The 16,601-nt window shown below is 35.6% G+C and overlaps 1 protein-coding gene across 1 annotated transcript; it reads left to right on the forward strand.

Annotated features, from left to right (window-relative positions):
* Nucleotides 1-8,838: 8,838 nt before the first annotated feature.
* On the forward strand, nt 8,839-9,615 carry LOC148114007 (olfactory receptor 14I1-like). Its single transcript, XM_087893611.1, has one exon. The coding sequence runs from the start codon at nt 8,839-8,841 to the stop codon at nt 9,613-9,615; it is 777 nt and encodes a 258-aa protein (XP_087749737.1).
* The last annotated feature ends 6,986 nt before the right edge of the window (nt 9,616-16,601 follow it).

Here is a 16,601-nt window from a genome sequence, read left to right on the forward strand (position 1 = left end):
TTAAAAAATCCCATTAATTTTGTTAACCTAAAAACTAAAATCTCTGTTATTATTTATGTCTTGTGAACTACAATTTACTTATTTGGATGCATAGGGACAGTTCAGAGAATTGCATACATATACTTAGATGAAATGATTGAAAAGCTACAATTATTTGTAGTAACTTTTAGCAAAATAGAAATTAGATGTAACACCCAAGTTTTAACTTTAATATATTTATTACACTATATATCGGGATAAGAGACTTGGCTGTCTGTTTAATCAATGGAAAACATTCGTAAGTCTTCTCTTGACAAAATATTTTGCTCTCATTTTCATTCTTAAATACAGTCATCTTAAAATCTGGCTCAGAATGCTCTGAGAAATGTCCTTTACCAGTGTCAGTTTTGTTTTATCCCATATAAAATTTATTGAGGCCATAGATGATAAGAAATATTTGCCCCTGTATATGTATATAGATATATACATTGAATATCATAAGTACTTAAAATGTTAATAAGTGTAATATTAATTAAGAAATTAATTGTAAGAAATAAAAATTAAATTAGAAGGTGGTAGAAGAAGGTGGAGATAGCAATTAAGAAACATAGAAGAATGATTAAAATGAAATGGAAAACTTTACTTTTATGATATTGTGGAAGAATTTCACTAGAAGCTTAACAATGTCATCCACAGCAACAGTAGTCAAAATGGGAAAAAACCTATTACTAACCCCCCACTTATGGCCTCCCCATCAATAGAAAACATGTTGGGGAAAGAAAAAGATAAAACAGAGCCGACAAAAAAACAGGGAACATGTCAAGAGTAGATGTAAGAATAAATGTTGTCAATGCATTGTAGATATAATAAACAGAATATTCACATTAGAAGAATGCATTACTTATTGATTCTGAAGTAATATATGCCACCGTAGAATCAATCTGCACATAAACAAAGACACACATACTGTAATAGTGAGCAACTGAAATTCAATGAAGCTGGTATTAACAAGAGATTGCTATGTATGTTACAGTTAAACAAATCCTTAACCATCATCACCTACACAAACTTACTGAAACTGTGTGTCTATGGATATTTGGACCCTCTTCCTTGAGGACTTTCTGTGTTTAGTCTTAGATGGGATTGCATGTCTCCATTCAAAACTGGTGCACAATCTGATAGTTGCCTTAGACTTATAACTCTTGCTCCATAGTAGATGCAGCAATGGCTAAGATTGCCTTAGCAGCAATTTATCTAATGCACTATTTTTATCTGTTCCTAGGAGATTCCCCCAGATGGCCACTCATATTGATATATTGATATGTTTCCTGATTGCTTATTTGTACCCTACGACTATCATTAAGTGTTGTACCTTATGATTCTTGACAAATGTGTCTTTTCTTTTTATGTTCACTGAGACCATATGCACCAAGACAAATTCCTTGTGTGTCCAATCACACTTGGCCAATAAATTCTATTCTATTCATGCACTAGTCCTATGATGACTGGACTACTGCTCTATTCAATATATGAATCTGCTCTTGAAGACGACTCATAAACTATGGCTGGTCCCGAATATGTCAATGCAGTTAGTGATAGGCATGTCACATTCTGTCTATGTCATGTCACTGTATTCGAGCTGAAATGGCTACTAGTTTTATTCAACATGCAATTCATGATCATGGTTATCACCAATGGAGACCTTCATGCATAAGCCTGTCTACTTATAGGATTGCCTTTTTCCAATTATTTCTGCTTATCTGCTGACATCAGACAAAGTGAAAGCATTTCAGGTCCCTTTGATACAATAATGTCATCTATTGGGACCAAAGAACTGAGCCTTCTATGTTACTCCTGCCTTCTGGAATAATTTCCCCACAGAATTCTAAATACTTCTAGTGAACGATATTCAGAAAATTATTGAAAATGTGACCCTTGTCCCAGATCTTCAGCAAGACTGAAGACAGTTGAACCCTTATAGAATGTTTTATTGTTTTGGGAAGTGCCTTCTGGATGCTCATGATCTATTTCATTTCTTTTCTTTTCTTTTCTTTTCTTTTCTTTTCTTTTCTTTTCTTTTCTTCTCTTCTCTTCTCTTTTCTTTTTTTTCTTTACGGCACTGAATGTCTAGGGGTAGGATCAAGTCTTCAAGGGTTTATAAAATATAGCAAATATAGATTTAACTTTGACAATTACTCAGAAAGTACAGTTGTAAAGAAGGCAGATGAGAGTGATTATAGCCATATGCGTATAGTATGGTGAGCTGATTTTGGAGAGGTTACTGGATACAAATCAAAATAGCAGCTTTAAACATTAAGGTCCTATATTGATGGCTGCTAGGTATCTAGGTATGTAAAGAACAACATCTCTACATAGGCATTGAATCATTTGTTTAATATACTTGTCCTGATTGGTAATGTTGAGAATCCCTCTATTTGAAAGGTAGAGGATTATAGATAATCATTCTTGGTGGGAGCTAGCCTCTTGCAGAATAACTTCTGCATAGAATTGTGATTGGTATCACACAGTGTGATTGGTGTCTTTAGGTACACTGATTGTATTTATTTCATTTTATTATTTCTTATTTTGCTTATAAGTTACGCTAGAAAGTTTAATATTTTATTATTGCCAACTCCTGTGAGTGTCAGTTTGGATATGTTTTTTTCTTTGACAAATAAATAAACTGGCTATCTCTTGGAATATCCCTTGTTAAATTAAAAATATTTTTTTTATTCATAAATATGCTTTGGCCCATTATATATCCACATGATGATAAAACTGTAGATTTAGGCTATAGAGTTCTGTTCAGTACAGTAAACCATATTAAAGAATATGAGTCACTCCAGTGGTTGAAATGTAAAATTTGTTACTACCGGTTCTGTGGGTGTGGCTTGGTGGTGGTGGTGGTGGGTAATGTGACTGGATGGGCATGGCCAACTTTTTTTAAAAAAACTTTTAAAAGCATTTTTTCTACAAACTCTTTGGCCGAACAGCATTTTTCTAAAAGCATTTTTTTTTTTTTGCTTTTAAAAGGAAAAAAAGCCTCTGACGATCAGGCAACTCAGCTGGGATCGTCAAAGCCTTTTAAAAACATTTTTAAACAACCTCTTCAGCTGAACAGATTGTAGAAAAAATACTTTTAAAAGGCTCTGACGATCCCAGTTGAGCTGTACGATCATCAGAGGCTTTTTTTTAAAACTTTTATAAGCATTTTTTCACCCAGCATTTTTTTACTTTTAAAAGTAAAAAAAAAAGCCTCTGATGATTGCATGGCTCAGCTGGGCATGGGGGGTGGGCAGGGATTTTTGCTACCAGTTCTCCAAACCACCCGCCACCATCGCTACCAGATTGGGTGATCCAGTCCGAACGGGAAGCATTTTACCCCTGAGTCACTCTCTGAAAATCTGTGCAGATTATTTTTATCCAAAAGATTGGGGCTATGTAAACATTTAGTCTATTTAAGAGGCATAGCTTTTGATCCTGATTTTAAGGCATGCTTAAATTTCTAGGTTCTACCATATCTCAAGACCTAAAATGGACACCTAACATGAAAAATGTAATAAAAAAAAACACAACAAAGAATGTTTTTTCTGTGTCAACTCAGAAAGCTCAAACTGCCCAAGGAGCTGCTGATACAGTTCTACAGAAGAATTATTAACTCTGTCATCTGCACCTCTATAACTGTTTGGTTTGGTTCTGCAACCCAACAAGACAGATACAGACTTCAGAAGATAATTAGAACTGCAGAAAAAACAATTGCTACCAACCTGCCTTCCATTGAGGACCTGTATACTGCACGAGTCAAAAAGAGGGCTGTGAAAATATTTACAGACCCCTCATATCCTGGACATAAAGTGTGTCAACTCCTACCCTCAAAACGATGCTATAAAGCACTGCACACCAGAACATCTTCTCATCGTTCCTATCACCCATCTCCTCCCATTTATGACTGTATGACTGTAACCTTGTTGCTGGTATCCTTACGATTTATATTGACAGTTTCCTAATATGATTTGATTGCTTATTTGTTCCCTATGACTATCATTAAGTGTTGTACCGTGGAAGGCAGGCAAGAATGGCAGGACTGCAGGGAAGGGAGTTAGCAGCCTACTCATGTCCCTGCAGCCCTGCCATGCTTGCCTGCCTGCCACACTGCCTTCCCAGCTTCCTCGTGGCCAGCTTGCAAAGGCAGGCAAGCAGAAGGCTACGTGGAAGGCAGGCAAGCATGGCAGGACTGCAGAGAAGGGAGTAGGCTGCTATTTCCCTTCCCTGCAGCCCTGCTATGCTTGCCTGTCTTCTATGCTGCCTTCCTGGCATCCTGGTGGCCAGGTTGCGACGTGGAAAGCAGGCAAGCATGGCAGGGCTGCAAGGAAGGTAGCTAGCAGCCTCCTACCATCCCCAAAGCTCTGCCATGCTTGCTTATCTTCCGTGCTGCCTTCCCAGCAGTCCCCCACTTCCACTTGCCTTCCAAGGTCAGTGTCCAGCCTGGCCCAGCCAGTGGGTGGGTGGTTAGCCCTTGGTGGAGACACCACCACTGGGAGATTTGCAGCAGCTCAGGGCTGGGACATCCGCCTGCCCTCCCGGAGTACCACCATGGCATTGCTGCCCCTTTCAACCCCAGAGCAGTGACTGCATCTCCACCAAGGGCCACCTGCTGTCAGCCTTACCAATGCGCTGGCTCTGTTGGGCATGCTGAATACAGCAGTGGAGAATCTAGAAGATAAGGCCGATGTTGATGGTGGTAGTGGGAGGGAGAACCGCTGCACTCAGCTCCTCGGAGGGACATGGCTATTAACACTATAAATTATAGTATTACAATAAATCAGGAAAGAACATGCTTTGTCTCACTTACAGTTAATCCATAATCAGAAGGAGTTTGGTAGCAGGTATTCTGACCATTGTTAGCTTTGACTCATAAAACCAAAACTAATGAAAATAATTGATTAATTTAATTCATTTCCCTTTTCTCCCTAAAATTAACAAGAAAAAGTGTTTTATCTAATATTTACTTCATCACCTTTTCTTTGCTACCCTTTAAGATATATATAAGTAACCTTCCCGCTTTCTACCCTTCATGCCTTGTTAATGGCTAATAATTGGCTTCTTTAGATTTCTTGTGATATAGCCTTGGTCAATGGTTGGGAGTTTATCCGAAGAAAACCCTAATATGTCATTCAATGAGATATTAACCACTCAAGAGGGAAGTAGTGTGAGTTATCTACACTAAATCACAAGAGAATACACAACTATAACTTTGGTAGTCCTCTAGCAAAATCTAAGGGACTGGTTTGGACAAAACTCAGCAGCACTTTTTCATGCAGCTGTTGACAAAAATAGGATTGCCAACATGATTGCTGACATCCGATGATAGATATTGCACAAGAAGAAGAAGTCCTCTAACAAATAGCACAACATAACTAAATTTTTGTCAACTCTCGAAACGACTCTAATTGAAGCCATAGTTTTCTCTGCTTAGTTCCTTAGTTGCCACACTTGTAAGGGGGGAGGGGGACTCGTTGAATGTAGAATGTTTTCCTACAGACTGCCAGACATAAAAACAATAAGACAATAAGGCTACCCCAACGTGCCCTAGAAATGGCAGGAGGGAGCACTAAGAAGCTCATCACTTTCTTGGTTGGCTAATGTGACCTGTGACACAAGCAGGATAGCCAATATCTATCAATTAATTATGCCAAAATACGGTGAATATAGTTGATTTTACATTTGAATGTGCCGATATGATAAATAAATAGGACCTGTGAGAAAGCAATTGCCTCAGAGTCTTGAGCTAATTGGGAGTCTTACTTGGAACCATGATAGTTTTCTTTTAAGGATTTTCATCTCCGCATTTTTCATTCTCACACATTCTTATCAAATCCTATCAGGAAAATTCCTATTAAGGGCAAAGAAAATAAGTTGTATCATGATAAAACCATCCTTTGTCCTCCTTTCTGTCACTGTTGTGCCTCAATACTTTTTGTGGTAATTGGTTTTTTTTTTTTGGTTAAATAATTTTTATTAAAACATTTAAAGAAGTAGATAAAAACATAACACAAACTAATAAGTAGTAAGCAGGGAAAATGGAAAAGAAAGAAAGCAAAGAAAAAAGCAAAACGTGTAAGAAATTTTTTTAAGAAAATGCAGAGGAATACAGAATAAAGTGATTTTCAATATTCTGCAAATCATGGCAAGTACAAATGTACTTTAACCTTTCTCTCTACAGTTAGTTTCTATAATCTGTAGTGTCTATAATGTATTGTGCCCAGGGCCGGATTTAGATGAAAAGAGGCCCTAGGCTATTCCACTTATGAGGCCCTTTCACCTATAGTGAAAGTGTAATTTTAATTTTGCTAACAATTTGAATGTAGGCCCTTCTTGATCTTGAGACCCTAGGCTGAAGCCTAGTTAGCCTATAGGAAAATCCGGCCCTGATTGTGCCTAATGATTGCTGCTACCATTGCTGGAGTAAGTAGATGTTGCTCAATGTTCAACTTTCAGTTTATGGTTGACTTCCAGAATGTTCTGGTTTTAAACTACTCGATTCGCTGTTCTTCATGCAACTAAGAACACATTCCTTACTTTATTTTTTTAAAATTACTTTCTTGTTATGTTTGAATTTGTTTTTCTTTTCCCTTTCATTGACAGGTTACTAAATTTAGATACAGTTGATATGAATCAACAAAACCTGTTCACTCAATGAGTTAGAGAATATGCTGAATACTAGAATTGTAGTGACTGAAGTTAGCAAGTACTTAATTAAGGCAAGCATACGTATATAGCTAAGTGCCATGATGCAAAAATAACAAAACATATTTTGTGATGTGTTGATGGAAGCTCTTTCTTTTTTATACTTTTGTTTCAATATCACACATAAGTATTTGAAGGATGGCATCTGACACATATTTACACATGTGCCATTTATATTCCAGTGGATACCTCCAGGTCAGGATTTTATATTTGTGTTCTTTATTTCACTGACAGACTCTTCCTGCAACTAAACTTATTTGCACAACCATAGAGCTTTATTCAAATTGTCTTTAATAGTGCAAACCAATGTTGTGATACAGTCTTCAGTGTAAGGAATATTTTAGATACATAGAGTGGTCTTTAAGGGACACTTGTTTAGCTCATGACATAATATTTTGGAAAACAAAAGTCAGGTATCAAAGAGATCAGATATTATATCAATCAATTACAAAAAAAGAAACTTCCACTATTCATTATTTGGTAAAACAATATTACCCTCAGTATTATTTTGTACCTCTACTATACATTCCCCTTGTTGAAAGTAAACAATGTTCTTGCAATGCCCTGGAGAATGGCATCTTCCACCACTACAGTGTGATTGTGCAACCATTCCTTTGTGTATAGAAGTCCTCAATATTGTGTCCATGTTCCCTCTGGTGTGGAGGAAGCCATGTCTGATCTGCAGCATGTAACTGCTGGATTAGAAGAATAGTAGCTATAGAATAAGAGTTTAAAGATATCCCAGTGAAGACATTTTTTCTTTATTCTATTTTATAATTTAAGTCTATCTTTGAATAAGTTTAATAATCGCTGGATCCTAATTAAGGATTCATTTTCATTATATAATTCTCATATTTACTGGTGTTCTATGCTAGCTTTTTTTCCATCAATCTGCATCATGCACTTATGCTTGAGCTAGAGGTGTGCTATAAATCTTCCACAAAAAGACTTCGAGGGGCTGTGAAAGATAAAACAAAAGAAAAAAGGAGGATAGACAGATTTTGTATGATTGTTTTCATTATCAATTTAAAAGGATCAATGGGGAAAAAGTAAGTTTTTAAATTTTAAACTTTATAAGGATTATTCAAGAAATAACCTGTCTTCTTATGAGTTTTAACAAAGGGGTTTTGTTGTTGTTATATTCATAGTTTTGATAAAAATAGGATAAAGGCTGAAAGGAGAAATACAACATTTTTCAATGAAATAACTGAAGTGCTAGTTTTGTCTTAATTAACAGATATGGAACTTTCTCTTGATAATTCACATCCTTGAATATATCTCATGGCTGAAGATAATATCTACGTACATTCTTCTTTCAAATTTCTTCTTTAATAAAAGGAAATTGGTATGAAGAACTTTATCTTCAGTTCAAGATATGGCCTTTTATGACACAGGATATATCATATTAACATATTATATGTGGGATAATATCATCATAAGAAAACTTATATGACCTTTGTTTTCCAAAAATTAAATCTTCAGTAAAATGCCAAAATAACAGGCCCCATTGTCGCTCCATTATACATAAGGAAACTAAATAGGCTTGAAATCCATCCTGAGGTATTTCATATCTTTAGGATGTTGAGCAGCTGAGAATTTTATGGTGCACTATAACAAATTATGTTTGTAATGACTCTGCATATTACAAGAAAGCAAGTTTATATCTGAACTCCAGGTTTAAACAAGATTGGAATTATATTGTTAAATAAGGTAAATAACCTATTGCACTATATTATATTTTTCTCCTGCAGAATTTGTTCTTTAATAAAGGATGTCACTACTGAAGAACTAACCTGAAGTTACATAGCTTTCTACATTATGGGAATGAGCATATCAAAATGAAAATAAGTTAGTTAGAGTGTACAGTTTTGTAAAATAGGATCATATTGAGTTGGAAGATTGGTTAAATTGATATGATTTTCTCTGACAGTTAAAATTTCAACAATGCCAAACAGAACCATCATCATGGATTTCTTGCTTAAGGGATTTTCTGAGCAATGGGAGTTCCAGATTTTGCATTTTGTGGTTTTCCTCATAATGTATCTGGTTATACTGACAGGAAATCTTCTTCTCATCATTCTGGTAATAAAGAACAACCATCTTCAGACACCAATGTATTTCTTTCTGGTCAATTTAGCAATTGTCGATCTGGGATCCACCACTGTCACCATTCCCAGATCAATAGCCAGTGCCCTCATGGATATAAAAACGATATCATACTCTGAATGTGCTGCACAAATGTTTTTCTTTCTTTTCTTCCTGTCCTCAGACCTTTTCCTTCTCACTGCTATGGCCTATGACAGATATGTGGCTATCTGCCATCCTTTACATTATATGTCTGTGATGAAATGGGGAAGCTGCTTCCAAATGGCAGGGGGTGCATGGATGATAGGCTTTCTTAATGCTGCCATGCATACAGGAACTCTTTTTTCATTGCCTTTCTGTTCCAGAGTCATCCATCAGTTCTTCTGTGAAATCCCACACCTCATGAAGATTTCTTGCTTTGATCCCAAATTCAGTGAAACCTGGGTTATTATTTTTAGTGTTTTGCTTGGTATTGTTTCTTTTATGTTAATTATGATGTCCTATGTAAAAATCTTTAAGACAGTACTAAGCATGTCCTCAATAGCCAGTAGACAAAAGGCCTTCTCTACTTGCATTCCCCATCTCCTTGTTGTCAGCTTATTATGTGTTACAGGAGTATTTTCCCATGTAATTCCAAATTCTGGATCTTCTTATGATTGGGATGCAGTCCTTGCAGTGATCTATTCTGTGATCCCTCCAATGATGAACCCTATAGTCTATAGCATGAAGAATAAGGATATCAAAGCTGCTTTATGGAAGTTGTTTAATCAAAGGATTATAAATCAAAATGCAAAACCTGCTTAATTTAAAAATCACACAAATTTTGTTAACCTAAAGACTATCTTTTGTATTATCATTTTATTTCTTGTGAACTACAATTTACTTATTTGGATGCCTAGTGACAGTTCAGAGAGTCATGCAGATACACCTATATAAAATGATTGAAATGTTACAATTACTTGTAGTAACCTTTATCAAAATAAAAATTAGATGTAACACCCACATTTTAATGTTAATATATTTATTACACTATATATTGGGATAAGAGACTTGGCTGTCTGTTTAATCAATGGAAAATATTCTTAAGTCTTCTCTTGCAAAAATATTTTGTCATGAAATCTATATTTTGATCCCATTTTCATTCTTAAATACAGTCATCTTAAAATCTGGCTCAGAATGCTCTGAGAAATGTCCTTTACTGGTGTCCATTTTTTAAAATAATGATGCACTGTTTTATCCCATATAAAGTTTATTGAGGGAACTTCCTGTGGCTCAGCGAACGCCAACGGAGCTCCTTTCAGGAGCTCCAGCCCCGTGTCTCCGTATAGACGCTAGAACAGTGAAAAACAGCTGTCTAGTGGCTTAAAACTCTCCCCCAGGAAAAAGGGGGAGAGAAGAGAAGAAGGGTCTGGGTAGAGCTTCCCTAGACCCCCAGGCTTTTTTTTCTAAGCCTGGGGTTTACAGGGTGAGAGCTCCCTGAAAGCTCTTTGAAGCTCCGGAGCCGGGGTGAGTCTGCTTAAAAATAAGCAGACCGAAGCGTCGCGACCACACCAGCAAAGCAAATTGAAGATTATAAAGAATTTGGACTTTAGATGCTGGCAGAGTTAATCCAGGAGGATAAAAATGCAAGTACTGAATGTTAACTCCGTTTAAAAAGGGAAAGATGGTGCCTGTGAAAATGAAACTTATAAGTGAAAGTCTTTGTTAACATTAGTAACATTGTTAAAGCCATCAGGTTATTCAAGAAAAAGATTTAAAGTGGAAGTGGAATGGAAAAGACTATGGTACTGATTTTAACTAATTTACATCTTTAATTTGTGTGGAAAATAATTGGATTTAATGACCTGATAGCTGAATTAATACAAATATAAAGAGGCAATTGAAAATGGCTGAAATCAAAGATGGATTATATGAGTCAGCAAACCCACAAGTGGTGACTGCAAAGGATTTAAAAGATTTCTTAAAATCTTTTACTATTGATATAAGGCAGATAATTAAAAGAATTATTCAAAATTTTAAATTGGGGAATAAAAATGACTTGCTGGCTGGAAAAGAGGAAGAAAGTAATCAGGATAATGTGACTTTGGAGGACAAAAGAGATATTGTCGGGATTAAAATGGAGGTTATTACACTGAAAACAGAGGTTTTGGAAGAGGCTTCCATTCAATCAATTGAAAAACAGCAAGAAGATTCTTTACTGCAGGTTGATAAATATTTTGACAAGTTTTGGCTCTACAGACAGAATCAATATTTAAGGAACGAACTGATTGACTACAAATGCAGAAGGAGTCGAAATGGGGGTTTCAATTTAAAGGAAACAACTCCAAGAAGAGAATGAATTCCAAAGACACACCAACTACAATTTCAAACCAAAAAATTCTTGAAAACAAAAGCAGGGGGAGAATAATCCTGAAGAAGAAAGTATTATTGATGAAGGACTGGAAAAAATATAGGAAGAAAGAAAGACTGGTTATATTTTGGAGATTCTTTTATGATGTTAAAAGGTTTAACTAAATTTGGATAACTTTTTGAACTTTATTGTAGTTTTAAAGTACTGAAGTTTAAAGATGGCTAACTTAAAAATTGATGGATAACTTCTTGAAAGTTTTGAAACTTATATTTTGGAGAATGTTTTCTTAATGTATGAAGGAGGGGAAAAATATAGAAAGAAAGAAAGATTGGTTATATTTGGGAGATTCTTTTATGATGTTAAAAGGTTTAACTAAAGTTGGATAACTTTTTGAACTGTATTGTAGTCTTAAAGTATTGAAGTTTAAAGATGGCTAATTTAAAAATTAATGGATAACTTCTTGAAAGTTTTGAAGCTTATATTTTGGAGAATGTTTTCTTAATGTATTGAGAGATTTTAAAATGCTTAAATTAAGATTATAGTTTTTTTTCTTTATAAATGTGAAATGTGATAAGAGAATTTATAAAAGGAAGGTTGAAGTAGAATTTTTAAAGGGGGAGTTAATGAGTGTGAGAGAGTTTTGAATTCTGTAGTAGTTAGTATATTTTAGCTTATGTTTATTAAATGCTATATCCTGTTTTTGCTCTGGGAAGTCAGTGGGGGGGGAGTTGGGGAGGGGGGGCTTGGGGGGGAAAATGATGTATAATAATTCATTTTGAATTGTTTGGTTATTTGAACATAAAAAATAAAAACTTTTGTTGTAAAAAAAAATTATTGAGGCCAAGGTAATAGATGATAACAAATATTTGCCCGGTGAAGTTGTGGGTGACAAAATGGTATATTTTAATTCTCATTTATCACAGTGATGCACTCTATTTTTGCTGGTTAGTAACTTCTTCAACTGACAAAAAAATGGAGATCTCCAACTGAAAACAGGGAACATGTCAAGATTGAATGTAAGAATAAATGTTGTCAGTGCATTGCAGGTAACACAACAATATATCTGTTATTTAATGGTGTTCTTCATTAGAAGAATGCATTACTTATTGGTTCTGAAGTAATATATCAATTGAGTTTCAATTGAGTAACTGAAACTCAATGAAGCTGGTATTAACAAGTGATTGCAATGTTTGTTATGGTTAGAAAATCCTTAACCATCATCACCTACATAATCTTGCTGAAACTGTGTGCCTATGAATACTTGGTCTTTCTTCTCTGAGGACTTTCTGTCTTTAATTTTGGATGGGATTGCATATCTCCACTCAAGATTGGTGTACAATCTGGTAATTGCCTTAAATTCATAACTCAATAGTAGATAGAGCAATGGCCAAGAGGACCGTTGCAGCAATTTATATAATACACTACTTTTGCATTACTATACAAAGATATATATATATATATATATGCAAAAAATTAAAATCTCGGGTGTTTTCCCGTGTCATGTTAAATAAGTTGGTTAAAATGTTTAAAATTCTGGTTAAAATCCTAGCTTAAAATCTTAAAATTTTAACCAGAATTTTAAACATTTTAACTAACTTATTTAACATGATGCAGGAAAACACCCGAGATTTTTTGTATATACACACCCGCGAAAACTTAAGAAAACTAAAAAACATATATATATATATATATATATGATACATAAACATATGTATCTGTTCCTGCAGATAGCCATTCATATCCTGGTTACCTGATGAGTAGACTACAGCACTATGTAATATATGAAGCTGCCTATGAAGTCTCAGAAACTACTGTTGTCCCAAATATGGCAGTGCAAGTAGTGATAGGCCTGTCATATTCTGTCTATGTGATGTCACTGTATTCAAGCTGCACTAGCTATAATTGTATTCCATGTGCAATTCATGATTATGGTTATCACCAATGAAGGCCTTCATGCATAGGGCCTGTCTACTTGTAGGATTGCTTGTTTCCAACTCTTTTTGCCTACCTTCTGATATCAGACAAAATGAGGACACCTCAGGTCCCTTTGATACAACAATATCATCTTCTGGGACCAAAGAACTGAGCCTTTTATGTTACAGCTCCTGTCTTCTGGAATAGCTTCCCACCAGAATTCCATATAGTTTTTAATTTAGTAGAATAACAAAATGATAGAATAACAGAGTTGGAAGCAGTCTTGGAGGTCTTCTAGTCCAATTCCCTACTCAAGCTGGTTGCATTCTTGTTATGTTTGAATTTGTTTTTCTATGTCCTTCCCTTGTCAGATTACTAAATTTAGACAGAGTTGATATGAATTAGCTTGGGAATGTTTTTTTTTATTGAAAAAGTTTTAATCAAGAAAAAAACACAATTTTCCCACAACCCTCCCACCCATCCCCCCTCCCCCTCCCCGACTTCCCAGAGCAGAACACAAGGTATTTCAGTTAACTTTTAACAATAAACTAAATTGCTTAACTATCCATTAAACTCACATCCCCTCTTAAAAAAAAAATTCTTAACGCCCCCCCTAGATAAAATCATGCTTCTTGGATATAATACTTCTAAAATCACTCATATAATGCTTATACCATTAAAGATTCATTCATAAGCTATTTGATATTTTTTAGTCTGGTACTTATTTTGAATATAATCAATCCATCTTCTCCAATCCAATATATATCTTTCTTGTGTATGATCCTTCAAGTATGCTGAGATTTTAGCCATTTCAGTTAAGTTAGTTACTTTCAGTATCCAAGCATCAATAGTAGGCAAAAAGTCCTTCTTCCAGTGTTGTGCTATCAACAATCTTGCTGCTGTTATTAAATTCAGGATCAGTTTAGTCTCTACAACTGTACAGTCCGTAGTTATACCCAGTAGAAACAAGTGCGTAGTAAATTTCAATCTTTTTTAAAAAAATATTCTGCATCACCCACCAAATCTTTATCCAGAATGCTTTGATTTTTTTATAAGTCCACCATATATGATAATAAGTTGCATCATCACAATCACATCTCCAACATTTAGCTTGCACATTAGGATACATACATGATAGTTTTTTGGGATCTAAGTGCCATCTATAAAACATTTTATAAAAGTTTTCTCTTAAATTTTGTGCTTGTGTAAATTTCACATTTCTAATCCAAATCTTTTCCCAAGTCTCCATCATCACAGGCTCTTGAAAATTTTGTGCCCATTTAATCATGCAATCTTTAACCAATTCCATCTCTGAATCTATTTCCAATAAAGTATTATACAACCTTTTAATATGCATTTGTTTTTGATCTCTAATTTGTTTTACCAAATTTTCCTCATTTTGCACAAAACCAGTTTTTTGATCTTCCTTCCATCTAGCTTGAAGCTGACCATATTGAAACCATGTATAAATTATACCTTCTTCTCTCAATGTATTTAAAGATTTCAAATATAATACACCCCTTTCCATAACAAGAAGCTCTTTATAGGTAATCACCTCCTTTTTTTGTTCTATACTTATATTTTGAATCTTATTTTTGTAAGAAGCTTGCAGGATATCATTTCTAATTCTCCTTGTTATAAAATAAATACCACATCTCTTGGCAACTGCCTTTGTTTTGCCAGCCAGGAATTAACCCTGTAGATTTTGTCAATTTGAATTGCCACATCTTCTGGCCTTTCTGAAATCATCTCTGCTAGAGCATTGGCACAAATGTCCTTTAAGTTTTCACCACTCTTTTCTTTCAAGCCTCTCAATCTCAGGGCAAATTCCATTGATCTATATTGTAACATGACCATTTCATCATCCACTTTCTCTGTTTTTATCATAACCTCTCCTAATTTAGTTGCTAACTCCAAATTAGCTTCATCAACTTCCTGTACTCTCTCCTCAATCTTTAACATGTGATTTGCCAGTCCTGAAACTGCAAAAACAATGTCATCTCTTATTGCATCATGTTTTTCTTCCACCACTTCTTTAATTTTCTTTAACTCCTCCGAAAATTCTTTCATCATTACTGCCTGATTGTTCAGGGCACCCATTATAAATTCTTTAAGATCTTGTGACTGTGTATCAGCCGGAAGTTGTTGCTTTTGAGTCACTACAGGGGAACCTCCTCCCCCTTTAGAAGTTGCTGGCTTTACTTGTTTAGCAGCCATTTTATTTTAAAATGTATTATTCCTTTTACAGCCTCAGAGTCTTGTAAACAGTCTTCAAATGTTTATTTCAAAGTTTTTCAAAATAGTTAATCCTCTCTCCAATCTTTTCTCAGTCCCCAGCAATTTTCTCTTCAAGCGGAAAGCTCTAAACAAGCAGTTTCCCTTTAACTTTCACTTTCCATTCCGCCCATAACAAAGGCTTCCTCTCCAGCCTCCAGCTCAAGAAAGTTCCGTTTGCAACAATGTATACACGGAGTTAAGCTCTGTTTCTTTTAAAATGCTTGCCCTCTTGCTTCTGCTCTGTCTGCCTCTTTGGTAATCATTAAACTCACTGTTTGCCAGCAGAATTGGACGCGACGTCTGGCTCTGACAAGCAGAGACACCTCGGATCCGGAGCATTGGGAGGGCTGAACTGGGGAGCTCTCACCCTCCGAGCCCCTGGCATTAATTCAGGAACTTTCGGGGAGCTCTACCCACCCCCTCCGGATCTCCTCTCCTTCTTTTCCTGAAGGAGAGTTTTTTCAAACCGCCGGACAGCAGTTTAGCGCTGTCAGGGCGGTTTTAACAGATCGCGCGGCTGGCGGTCAATGGAGACCGTCCTGGACGTCCACGGAGCCACCGGAAGTCGAATTAGCTTGGGAACTTTGAGGAAGAAACCAAACTACAGGCTTGGGATCCTGAACCAAGAAACCCACCCATGGCTGGTATTTCATGACTATCAGGCATGCTCCGTATGGCGATGGGGTTGCTGGGTCGGGTGGCTGAACTGGTAGTGACAATGTCACCATGGACCAATGCAATATAATAGTAGTAATGATGTCTATATAAAACAAACAAGAAACAATAATGGAATGCATGTGATGCTGCCATAGCAATGTCCTCAAATTTGTCCCTAGTTTTAGGGCTTTATACACCAGTGATGAAACACCAGCCCTACTTTTTTAGGGGGGTTGAAACATTCTAATGAGAATAATTTAACAGAGTTTCCAGAAGGTCTTTTTTTTGTAAAAGTGGGGTGAAAATTCCTTATTTTTGGCATTTTTACAAAAAAACTGCCAACTTTACACTCAATTTGTGAACTACTGGAAAGCAGTAGGAGAATGAAATTTTATATTTGAAAACCTTTATATTTGTGTTGCTAAGTTATTATGAACAAAGTTTCACATTTATCATACCTTTCCTTCCAGAGATATAAAAAGCCTAACTTTAACCTTTTTTCGAGCTGCAGTCATTTTCAGCCAACTTTGCTCCAAATTATCTAGATGGCGATCGCTCATGAGAATGTTTTTATTATTTTGTTTAATGAGCA

Source organism: Pantherophis guttatus, chromosome 4, assembly GCF_059756535.1.
Source record: "Pantherophis guttatus breed Tessera chromosome 4, ASM5975653v1, whole genome shotgun sequence".
In the NCBI taxonomy this organism is placed as follows: Eukaryota; Metazoa; Chordata; class Lepidosauria; order Squamata; family Colubridae; genus Pantherophis; species Pantherophis guttatus.

Excerpts from the sequence above, each read along its gene's own strand:
- LOC148114007 (XM_087893611.1), top strand. The coding sequence starts at position 8,839 with ATGTATTTCTTTCTGGTCAATTTAGCAATTGTCGATCTGGGATCCACC.